Consider the following 12,966-nt stretch of genomic DNA (forward strand, 5'->3'; position numbering starts at 1 on the left):
GGGGCTTGGGGTGGAGGAAATCTAAAAACTCAAATGCTCCCAAAGCAAAATCACTTCATTAATGCGTCATTTGTAAAGGGAGCCTGGCCAGACTTTGGCTAGGACATCGCCATTCGGCACACACCACTCTTCCTTCGCCATATGCAACATTGGGCCGCTGGCAATACGGAAGTTGTCTCCACGCCGGCCTGAAACTTTGCGCTGAACTTGCCACCGAGTGGAATGGTCCGGGTTGGGGTGACAGTCGTGCAAAAGTTGATTATTTTTTAGCAGGCGTTACGAGACCGGGAGTCGCGGAGAGTGAGCTTCGCGCCAGTACAGTGAATAATGACTTTTGCCACCGTTCGCCGGGCGAGATGCCTCCGGCCAAGTTTACGTGCTTTTTTTATCTGTCGCCCTCTGTGAATTGGGGAAAGTCCTTAGCTTTTGGTTTCCCGGCTGCCACCACGCCCACCCGCCTTCTGCTGTTGTCGCAAAGTTATGCAGGCTCATTAAGTTGTTGTACAGTTTAGAGAGAGAAAATTGTCAGCTTGCTTAATTTGCCCGAGTTCGGCTGAGGCCGGAGGAGGAGGACGGGTGGATCCGGGGGAACGGAACTCGAGTATAAACAAAAGACTTCCCGCTCCTTTGTCCTGTCCTGGTCGGGCTGGTGTGGCAGTAGCTCTGGCGAGTGCTTAATGAAATGAATTTTAAGAGCGAATTTATTATACTTCCCTAAAACGAAATGGAAAGTGCGAGGCGGCCGACCTCTGAACTTAAGTCTCGGGCCTGGAGCGGATGCAATTAAGCGAGGCTTTCCATTCGATTCCACTACCGGTGGAAAGTGCCAATTATGCTTATCTGCCACGACTGTTAGCGCGTGTCACGATTTTGATGGCCTGTCAAGCAAATGTCAAAAAACTAGGTTAGGGGCTACCTCCAAATGACAATCAATGTAGATCGTATCAAATCTCACACAGTTTATCAACTTGACTACTCTTAAATAATTTTCGCAACTAATATTATTAAAACCAAAAATATTAAGAGATAAGATAAAGAAGATAATCTTAAGTATATACCTATTTCAATCTTAACGAAAACGAAAGGAGTTTTAAAGTGGTATAAACTTTCTCACACAGAATAATAAGATTTATTCAAGTTAGACCGTCCTCTTTCGCTTTTTATTTGGGATTGCTTGATCAACATCGATTTTACCAGAGCTGCCAGATTGGCCAACTTTACAACTGACAATACTTTTAGATGCTTTAACCGCTACATTCAAATCCTGGTTCATATACATTTACACCTCGGAATTATATATACAAATACAAATTCATCGGAGAGTTATATCTAATTATACTTATAGCAAGTGACTTAACTTTATAAACACATAAACACGTAAATTATTAATCAACAAAAATTGCAGATCTTTTAAAGAACACAAAAAGGAACAACATTTCCTCTGATTAAACTTCATTTTTCATTTATTATATTTTAGTCAGCGATCATTTTCCAAGGAAACACCTCAAATCACCAAATAATTTGTATACAATAATATTATAAGTACGATGCTCTTAGCTACTTAATGGGAATTCGACTAGTGCAGGGCTTTGTGAAGCTTACCAGCGAAAGCTAATCAAATGATTTCACATTACTTCCGAACTACTAACTAACCCCCTCTAATCCACCCCACATTCAGCCCAACGAATATCATCTTTCATTCGAGCTACTTTCGGGGAAAACCCTACCCCGGAACGGCTGAGCTGACCACATCAACTTTTGCTCCTCAGCTCTGACACAATTTCACCTTCAATTAAACTTGAGGTAATTGACAGCGATGCCAAGGAAAGAAATCCCCAATTGGCAACCGCAGGTCGGGGAAAAGCAATACAAGCATCCCCTCTGCTGCTGGAAAGATAAATGGCGATGCCTTAAACTGATTGTGCGGATTAAATTGCCATATTGGTGAAATTGGCAGAGACACCGACTTCTTCTCCGAACTTATTGAGCTCTTTCGCTGCAGCAGTCAGGCCAACAAGTATCGAAAACTTATTTTTGATAAGCGCAATTATAATTGGATTTGGAGAAGTTGCTTCCGAGGTGAGCAGGTAATCGGGGTGGGGGCGGTGATTAATCTACCTCCGGAGTATTTAAAAGCCGGATCGCAGGCGGCAGCGGAGCCACCCGAAGGGAAAATTGGAAACGCGTTGTTTGGCTGCGATAAAGACGTGTTCGCTCCCCACTCGCTGTTTTCTTTTTGTAAATGTTTGCTGTCAAGATAAGCACAGCACAGCGTGTGGTTTCGTCTGATTCTTACCCCTCCGACCCACTGAACCACCACCCAGATAAGGATTCCTCGCGGCGGGAAAGGAGTTTGTCAGGAGTCTTGGTGGCTAAGCCAAGACGGTCTTAACAGAGACAAATGAAGTTGTTAGCGGGTGGCCCCAGAGAGATGTTTTCATGGCCGACCCTCTGAGGGAATGGGGAGTGGGGGCCAGAGGTCGATGCATTTCGTCATTTGGCCATTAATTGAGTTTAATTATTGGGGCGTTAATGAGGGGGTTGGTCTCCCACCGAGCTGGGGTGGAATACAGCCGGTCGAAGGGCGGATGATGGATGCGAGTGGGTGCGAGGAGTCAGGCCTCGTTAAAGCCAGATTAAGCGATTCTCAAGCAGGTCCTGAAACTTATAGCTAAGCCTTGATTAGTTGCTCGGCTCGACGAAGTGTCAAGCTGGGTTTGGCTTTGGGTAACCATGCCAAATACTCCCCCCCTCCAAGGCCGCCAGCACACCCACCAATGTCGATAGCTCATTAAAACTCTGCACATAACTCAAGGCGGGGGAGGGCCCTCTGGACCACACAACCCAAAGTGATAGACATTTATTTGCGCCTATAATTAAACGCAGACAATGCCAGCGAACGATGTTTGGGGCCAGGCAACGCCTCCCTTGTCAAATATTTCAGGTCTGCGTTGGCAACAATTTACAAAATGCAAATGGGCGTTGTTTCCGCCCCAGCCGCCCCTGTGTCCTCTAATGAGCCCTCTGCCAAGTCAAGGCATAAATTTGGGATACTTCGTGTGCGGCTTCCGGTGCCTTGGGCACATGTGACTTAAGTGGGTGGGCCGCGCCCTTTAATTGTTGATTTTTCTAAATGGAAAAGCAACAGTACAAGTTTCTCGGAGTATTTCCCGATTGAAGTCAATTAAAAATTACTAAAGAATCTCCCGGCTGCCCAAGACCACCCCTTTGGCCAAGCGACCCTTTTCACGAACATTAATGGACACTTCCAGTCAGCGCCTTTTGTTGCGAGCAAATTAATGATGGCAATGATTTCACTGGGGGTGTTTAAATTATGTTGCTCTTGAAATTCTGTTGATTCTAAGTTTTAATTGTACTTGTAATTCGTGAAACGGGGCAGGGGCAGCTGAGATTGGGGTTGTTTCAGATTTACCTAATTCAACGAAATAATTGAAACATTTCCTATAACTGTCCTGTTCAATCTTTAATCTCCCTGCTCCCTGGACAGCTCAACAGCTCAACAGCTCGACGGAGCAAAATTTGCAACGGCAGAGCCAGCAAAGTTTTTCCGAGCCCACACCCATCAATCCCCATCAAGACAGACATCCACGTCAAAGTTGCACACTGCGCTTTTATGCAGATAAATTGTCGGTTATTCCCTCCCTGGACTCCCCGCCTCGTCTGGTTGCCGCGTCAGTTGTTTCGGGACGGGATCTGGAGGATCCGGATCCAGGCGGACCCAGTGGAACCAGACCCGTACCCAGACCAAACTCCTACCCAAACCCAGAAAGCGACGGAACCGAGCTGCCTTTGCCCGATTGTTTCATAAAAGTTTCTGCTGCAAGCCCAGCCACTATTGTTGTATTTGTTGCCCTGCTGTTGTTGTGATTTGCGCAAATTAATTTGCTTATAATTTTTACGCTTAGTTAAACACAATTTTGAGTGATTTTCACACAGAGCCCAATGCCTGGGTGCTAAAAAGTTTTCCCTTCTTGGCCGGGCGCACGGTGGGCCGCATCGAGAGGGAAGCGGCCGAAGCGGTTTCCCAGTTGGGGAATATGGTAATTTGCATTGGAATCTCTTTTAAAGCCGGGCCAGTGCAAATCCCCATTTAAACGGAGAGATCCAGGCCTCCAGTTGCATTCCCCGGGGGCTTCGTTAGGCGCAACTGGCGGGCATGCAAATGTGGGCGGATGGGGGGGAAGGGAATCGACTACAAAAAGGCACATTTAAATTTTATTTCCGGGGAGGCCCCACATCCCGCTGAACTTTCCACCCATTTGAGCGTTTTTCATATTTTTATAAATTGCTATAAATTGAGATATTAATACGATACGCGACAAAAGTCACGGGATCCAGTCGACCGGTCGACAAGGGCCGACTCCAAATGCGGCTGCTGTTGTTGGGCGCTTGGTTCGCTGATTTCGCTGCCGACAGGCGGCAAAAAGTGCCGGGACATTAAAAAATACCCGCGCAAGTGTGGCGCAAACAAAATGTTCAGTTATTTGTATAAATTGCGATGCGACAACTTTTTCGGCGGTAACATTTGGCTGCAAGAGCTGGCCCTGCGATAATGATGAAGTTTCGATCGACTGCTTTAAGCCCTTATTTAAACAGGGCCTCTGTACTGGGCTGCAGTAAGTGCGTTGTCTCCTCGACGGCCTTTGTGGCAGCTTAAATATTCCATGCACACACTCTCCACACATTTCGTCAGCCGCTTCAATTGGACTGATTTAATTGAATCAGTTTGGTCGTCTAGTACAGGCTCCGTTCCCCCAACCTTTCGGTCTACCGATTCCGTGTCTTCGGTCTTTCAATTTACTGCCCCTGCCATTGTTGTTCCTCTGTAGTTTTGGGTCTACGTTTGACTATTCACTTCCTCCATCGTTCCTCCTTTTTTGCACACGTTTGCGTGCCATGCACGGCATAAAAATTTTGACACAAAAGCCGTTGCATACAATTGGGCGCAGAGCAGCGCCACACACACAGACGGCCTATCTGCCTGAGTGAGAGTCTGTATGTGTGTATATGTATCTGCTCCGAGTTGTCAGGACCCTGACCAGAAGGGGAACAGCCCGGGAAAGGGACCTACGAACCCCGAGATACGCGTTGAGGTCGTTTTCTTGCTTTGATTTTGTATGCAGCAGCCACGAGAATCTTTTTGAAATTTTGTTCTGCTTATCCTCTGTCAGAGAAGACTTCTTTCTTAGCTTAGCTTATTTGGCGAAGGAGTCTAAAATCTGATACGGTGACTCACCTAAAAAAATTTATTCGCAGATCAAAAGGCACTAATGATATGAAAGTCTAGAAGGAAAGTCGTTGTCTAGTGCCCCGATCAGCAGATATTCCTTATTTTAGGTTGGGAATTATTAAAAACAAATAGGAAGTTTGAGTACCCTTTGGGCAGACTGGAAGAGTTCAAGGCTATAATATATTCGTCGGAAATTATGTAAAAGTCCATCTAGCCAAGTGCGCGTCTGTCAGTCTGTCAGGATAAGCAACTTTGGGGGATTAGGAATGAAGGTTCTAGAGATTCTGGCACATAATATGTTTATGCTAAGGGTTTCATGATTTCTTGAAAGCGTGAAATAAAATTTGCTCCTGTTTATGCGACGCGGCCGAATTCATGCTTTTTATCAATCTCAGCTTACAGAGATGCCGGACCGGTGGAAAAAGGTGTTAGCGATTATAAAACCGATTACTTTGTTTCGATTCGCATGAAGTAATCTTGCTTGTATTAAAGATAAAGTGTGTGCAAGCCAGTATAACATTTTTTTACCGTCCAAATAAAAGATTAAAACTAGTGTCCTTTGGCACTGAATGAACATAAACAGGAGCAAATTTTATTTCACTCTTTTAAGAAATCATGAAATCCTTAGCATAAACATAGTAACAGTAACAGTGGAAGTTTATTTCAGAATGCTGCCACGACCACTCTAACCCGCAAAACGCCAATAACGCTAAAACCGGTCAAGCGCCTAAATTTTTGAAGATTTTGTAAAAGGACAAATGCCGAAAATTTTTCATATCGGAAGATCCATTAAAAATGTATAAGAAAGTAAACAAATCGACGCTAGGTGGCGGTGTGGCGGTGGGCAATCTCGGAAGAAGCCGATTTGCTGCATGCATATCTTCATCTCTCTCGCACTCTCCTTAGCTGAGTAACGAGTATCTGATGGTCGAGATCATCGACTATAGCGTTTTGTCTTGTTTGAGTATGGACTTGTATTATTATAGAAACTACCCTTTTGAATATAATTTAAACCGGATTAATGTATTCTGCTTATAGGTATAGAATGTTAATAAAATTAAAAACAATTTAACTTAACTAAATAAATAAGTTTACCGCTAATTGTGATTATCTTTCAATTAAAGATAAATTCCATTTATGGTGCCTGTACTGGAGCGTACAATAGACTGAACTTTCCACAAACTAATCTCGCCCTCCCTTTCGGTAACGTCTTTATAAATAATGCTAAATAAATTACCCCGCATGGAAAAACAATCATTACACTTGTGAACCATGGCCAATTTCGATTAGAGGGATCGACTCGCTCAGGAACAAAAGTGAAACTAACTTTTGGTCCATTCATAAAGCAGATGTGTTCGGTGGTGAGGGGCTGGATTAAACTGTATCTCATGAGAGGCCTACGCACGTATAAGATTTCTTATTTACGATAGGGAGACACAGAAGAAATAGCAAAATAGCAAGGACAAAGTAAGAGGCCCCATCCACCAGTTAGTCGCCCCTTGAACCCACTCCTGAAGCTATTCAGGCAGAAAAAAGGCAGACAACGCAGAGACAAAACACAAGCCAGTAAAAAGGCCAAATATTGAATCGTGCGTAATTTACGATAAAAAGGGGAAAATTGGAAAAGTTTTTTCCTCCCAGATTTAGTAGTAAGTAAGGCAGAAGGATGGGACTGGGGGCGTCGCTTTCGCTTATTTACGTAGTTCGTGCTGAGGGCAGCCAGGCACGTGTTTCTTCGGAGACGGGAGACAAAGGGAAGAACGGCCTCGCTCAGCCCTGTAAATAAAAATTCTGATTGCCTGAGTTCAGGCGCCCGAACCGAAAGCATGTGTGTGTCGTGTGGGCCTGTGCCTCTAGGACCTATTGAACGGTTTTATTAAATATTACATATTACAAGTAGCTATATAAATTAGGCAGAGGACTTGAATTGCGTTGCCTGGTAATGTGAAAGGGCTCTTCCTGACAATAACTCCTCGGCCAAGCCCATCGGCCAACGTGTCGTATGCGTTATATGCGAGTGTGTGCCTTAATTGCAGAGTGCTTTTTGTTGTGGACACATTGAGCTGCAGCTGTTTCAGCGGGCGCCATTAAATCTCATTTGGTCAGCCGATTGCTGGCGCTCGGTCACTTTGCATCGCGATAGGCGATGCCCCACCCACCGTGCGACTTTTGCCATAAAAACATTTATGTAATTGCTGTTATCGACAGCGGCTGGCTCTCCAAAATGGCCTCGTGGCCGCATCCCGGATCGGGAATGGCGACGGCTATGGCGATGGTCCCGTAAACGGGCTTTTAATACACTTTTGATTGGATTGTCGCACAAGTTAATTGAACGGCGCAGCATTGGATATTGCCAACATTGTCCGGCCGGCACCGCCTAAGCCACTGAGCCGTCGCGTTTTTAGCCGGGCCAGCACAAAACTGGTGGCAATTAATTTTGAAACTAGCAGGAAGGGCGCATCAGCCGTCCCGCTCCCTGATACTCAATGGGGCATCCAATTCATGTCGATTCATGGAAGCTCATTAGTTGGCAGACTGACCAGGCCACCCCCGAAAATATGCAGCATATCCTTTGTTCGATTGTATCGCAGCCACCCGCCTCAGCAACTGCAACTTTTCGTCTGCGAATCCGTATCTCAGTTCGACTGGGTTCCTTTTTAATGCTCGAACGCATTCTTATCTTTTGTTGTCCCCGTCGAGCAAATTGTTTGAGAATGACCCGCGTAATTTTGCTTTTAGCTGATTTACTGTAAATTGTATTGTGGCAGAGATTGGGGCAATCCCATAAAAAATCGTACGCATCGTGGCCTCGAAGTGTATTCGACATGCTTACAAATTGATTGACCTGCAGAAGAGGTCCCCGAATGTCGACTGGCCCGCGCTCCCCATGGATTCTTGATCTGAGCCTGCACTAATGGATGGTCGGCAATTTGGCATGTGTCACGGCCAGGAAGGTAATGAATGTATCCTCTGATTGGCGACTTACCTTTCTGATAACTCATCATTGCAAATTAGTTGCGCATAGATGAGGGGAATGAGAGCCGGATTCAGAGCCGCAAAGCCGGTGTGGAGAACTGAAAGACGGAGGGAATGAAATGATCAGATTTATGGATGACTTAAGAATTTCAATGATATTACTACAGAGCCCGCGCCCGGTGCAATCACCATAATGGGGAGAGATTCAGCCCAGCCCTTCGGCAAACACCGTCATCACCGTCATCGTCTTCTGCCACTTTAGCACATTTTTACTTCTGCGACTACTTGAGGCAGTTAAAAACCTTTTGCATTCGTTTGTTTGACTTCTCCATCCAGCAAAAAGATGGCAGCGTTCTCGATGTGTACTTAGAACTGAGCCCGCATCCCAGGAGCATCTGCCGAGGACCCAAGACGGTGTAGTGGCTCAAGGAGCAGGAGCGAGCAAACAATCTCAAGTTTTGTTGGCGTTAGTTTTGTAAATTGCAGGTTGCAACATTTTCATTAAATTAAGTCAAATAGCAAACAAGTGGATAGGAGCTCGGCACGGCTCGGCAAACAACCAGGACTCCTGGCTCCTGACGAGAGTCCTGTAAACAATAACAGTTAACTGCCAGCCGGGTAAGCAGCATGGCATTACCGAAATTAAGGCCCGAAGAGGTGGGCCCCCAAGGGGGCCTTTGGGGAATGGAGATGTCATAAGCCGGCAGGAGTTCGCCAAAGGATTGCGGCGTTGCCAGACGATGGCTTTGATTAAATCCCCAAATAACGATTGCAAATGCTCTAAAAATATATTTCCATTCTGAGTCTGAGTCCGCTCCCGATTAATCTGCGGGAAGTTGCCGGGACGAGAGGAGCCCGAGACCCGAGACCCGGTAGCCGAAACACCAAACGTCAGCTGAAACTGACAGCGTGTCCTGGTTGCACATTTTTGCCTGGCTCGACAAAAGTCAAGAGCTCACAGGCACCCCCTCCCCGACATGGCATTAATTAAGTTTGTAACGACAAATGCCAACACGACACGAGACGTAAACACTCGCACAGACACACGCCCCCCATAAATCAGACTGGCTCCATACAAATGCAAAGCGGGAGCAGCAACAACGGCTCAAAGGATATTCCGAATGTCCTGGCCGGGACCCGAGTGCAGTGCCGGCGTCTGCTTGGATGTCATGACGATGTTAATTTTATAAACTCTTCAGTTTTCAGCCCCTACGCCCTGCCCCCTCCCCCAAACGCTTCAGCAGCTTAAACTATTCCCGCTTTGTTGTTGTCCTTGTTGGTCCTGCGTGTTTGTGTCCACGCTAGTTAGCGCCTGCGGCGGGTTTGTGTCTGTGCTGTGACGGATGTACGTCGCCTGTGTGTGTGGCGTGTGTGTGAGGGGTGTGCGGGGTGTGATTGCTCTGGCGTGTTTGTGTCTCCTGCTGTCTCGTTAACAGGATTTGAGGGTCGCTTTAGCGTCGCCTCCGTTGCGGTGGCTGTCCTTTAATGGATGTCTTAAATACATTTAAATAAATACTAGCTTTAACTTGGCACAGAGGGCTTCTTACAATGTTATCCTGCGCACTAGCATTCATTTTATGGGACTACACTCAAGGTAATATGTGTGTAATGGAAGCGAGGAGATACTCAATGCAGAAGCACATACTTCAATCCGTTAACACTGTTTTCGGGAGACATTTGAGTTTCGAACTGGCAATGTAAATAACAGTACTATCAACAGTATCTGTCATTTGAAGATTAGTATTATACAACTTGCGTAGTATCAATATAATCCCTAAAACCATTTTCGAGATCTCGAAGTTCATACGGACAGGCTAGATTGACAGGTCAAAAAAATGCGTCCAAAAATATATGTACTTCATACGGTCCTTATACCTTTTACATACCTCCTACCTATACATATATGTATATCGGCTATAAGAACTTTCAAAACTGGCAAATGCTATCGGTGCCATTTTTATCGGGCGAAAATCTATGCACTTTAGGTTTCTGACAGGCTAGGTGTTCCAACCCATTTATGGACACTTTTTTTCAAAAAAACAAAAACAACTTTTTACAATTTTAATTTATTTTATTCGTCAATTCTATATTTAAGGTCTATTGTTTACTTTAAACACTTGCCTAGCCCACTTTTATTGCTTAAACTTTTGGCACGTCTTTAAGCCAGTCAGTGCTCTGCTCTGCCGACTCTGATTTATTTTAATTTTCCCAGCCACGTGCAACATTTTTCTATTTGTTTGACGCGCCGCATTTTGCAGCTCGCATTTTCCAGCCATGCGCTGCTCGCATGGGAGACTCGAGGAGCCAGCGAAACGTAGCCCAGCAATTGAGCCTTGACAGAAGGTGGAAAATGGGGGCGGCAGGAAACGCCGACTTTGCTTTGTGCAACAGCGCGTGAATCTGTATAGAAGGTAAAAATGCAATGTCTAGGCAAACACAGAGAACCAGAGCCAACGTGGGGTAAATATGTACGTGGATGGGTGGCTGTGGAAAAAGAATTTATTTGTTTATAGCACAGAAGGCGGCCAACAAAAAGTGCAACGCAGCTGCCTGTTAAAAAGGCGAAGAGCAGAGAAAGGACTTTAGAGCCCACCAGGTGCAACAGACCCACACTCACATTGTCAATATGGGGCGTGCAAGACTCGCCAGGGTGGGAGTGTCTATTGTCTGTCGCATATGGGCATCTATGTGCACTACGGGTCTTTGGAGGGATTTTGTGGGAAGTTGCGTAAAAGTGAAACGCCCTGCGAAACTAGAAAAATTAAAGAGCTAAAATGTTTACTAATATTTTGTTTCCCAACATAAAAATCTGCTTTATTCTTAATCAATTATAATTGTTGCCTTTGGAAAATGGTGAAAAGAAAACCAATATTTTATTAAACTTCTCTCTTATTATTTTAAATTCTCTTTGAAGTTTATGGATTTTTTGTTATTAAAACGAATTTTGGTGGCACTGTGAACGGGCAATGATAAAAAAATATTTAGTTCTGAGTTAATATAAAAATATTGCTAAAAACCACTGTATTTTTTCAATCAGATGGAAATGCGTATTTGAACGCCATGGCTCTGATGACCTGGCTCAACACATGTGGCATCATTTGCAATCGTATTTGCTTAACTATTTGTAAACATTTTCCATTGTAAGCCCTTTCAATCCTCCCACCGATTCCGCTTGGAAAGTGCAACATCCGAGAGCGGAGTACATAATTTAAATGGCAACTTTAAAATGTTTACCAAGCGCTTCATCGTAGATGTAATGTGAATTTACGGGCCAGCAGTATCCAAACACTGGCTGCACCACCGCAGCCACCCGCACACCCGCACACCCACCGCCCACACCCACACCCACACCCATCACCCACACACCCACACACCCTCGGCCATTCAGCAGTGTCTGTTGCTATTTGCGCTTAACCCACGAAAGGAGCGCTGAAAAGCAGGCTACCTTTTTTCTTCTCGACTCTGCAGGCGCGAAAAGATATGCGAGTGGCCCGGGGAGGGGAGGTGGGGCGACGCAAGTTCACCATTCGACACTCAGTCAGTCGGACGGACGGATGGACGGACTCCGGTGCTCATTACTGTGGCAAATTTTTTGTTCACGTCCCCGCTGGATTTTAATTAAAATTAATTACATTAAGTGCAGCGAGCAAACAACAAACATCAGCATAGAAATCCGCAATCGCCGCCGAGAAACAGAAAAGCAACCAAAACAAGAAAGAAGGCTGTAGTCGACTTTGAGATACCAGTTACTCTCGGCTCCGTTGCCAAATATTTTGCACTCTTATATTAATATAAAAACAAGTATTTCAAGTCCTTAATCTTTTCTTTAAGAAATGTTTTCGTGATTAGGGATTTAATGCACTACATATAGCTAGATCAACTACCCTGTAATGTTATTTGAATTAAAACATAGTTTTAATGGAACCCTTGTTTTCTCTGCTACACACTTTTCCAAAACCTCAATATACCTCTTTACCCGACGATTGACGCGAATAAAAATAAAAGACTCCCACACACAGACGAGGCAAAGAGATAGAAAGAACTACCAGAAACTGGAAGGAACGAGCTCGGTAGTTAAAGCCTTAATGCGCTTTAATCGGCCCTACGCTTTGATGGTTACCATTAAAATTTTCATTTTTTCTGCTGAATTTTTGGCACACATCCGTTGGGTCAAATGGTAATTTTTTCACACAGCATTCTCTACTCCGATGTAAATATTTCGTTCGTGCCAGTCTAAATGAGCCTTTTGAATGTGGGGTGTTTTCAAAGCTGCGTTTTCGTGGTGCTGCAGTCAAAATGTTGTGTTTCAGAGTGAAAAGCTATGGTTCATTTTCAGTATGTTTGCAAAGACCTACAGAAATGTTAGTTACTAGTTACCGATCACAACAGTGCCCTGGTTCCTTTAATACCGCCCCTACTATTTATATTGTTTTTACCAATTTAAAAACGAAATATCAAGCATACCCCACGAGTAAGAGAGACGGACCCCTCCCATCACAGACCTGTTCCCTGAAAAGTATAGAAAGTTTTTAACTAGACGTCAGCTGACAACAAAATCCAAAATACAACAAATTGCTCGAGTGCCGGTCCGAAATCTCCCCTCTGCCGAAAACTTTTGAGCAACATCATAAAATACAACAATTGACAACATTTTTATTATTTCGTCTCCATCGTTTTTGATTTTTTGGAAAATATTTTTCTGAGCAATTAAATGTTGCCACTTGGCAGCAAAAGTTGTG

General features: G+C 44.7%; 1 protein-coding gene across 5 annotated transcripts in view; it reads right to left on the reverse strand.

The window, feature by feature from the left end:
• Ten-m (teneurin transmembrane protein Ten-m) overlaps positions 1-8,268 on the reverse strand; it is a 346,722-nt gene extending 338,454 nt beyond the window's left edge. For all 5 annotated transcript variants that reach the window (XM_070995750.1, XM_070995749.1, XM_070995748.1 and 2 more), the window contains exon 1: positions 8,238-8,268. In XM_070995750.1, coding sequence (XP_070851851.1) covers positions 8,238-8,256 — 19 coding nt within the window. In that variant the 5' untranslated portion in view covers positions 8,257-8,268. The remainder of the gene's footprint in view (positions 1-8,237) is intronic.
• Positions 8,269-12,966: the final 4,698 nt, after the last annotated feature.

The sequence above is a fragment of the Drosophila suzukii genome, chromosome 3 (assembly GCF_043229965.1).
Source record: "Drosophila suzukii chromosome 3, CBGP_Dsuzu_IsoJpt1.0, whole genome shotgun sequence".
In the NCBI taxonomy this organism is placed as follows: domain Eukaryota; kingdom Metazoa; phylum Arthropoda; class Insecta; order Diptera; family Drosophilidae; genus Drosophila; species Drosophila suzukii.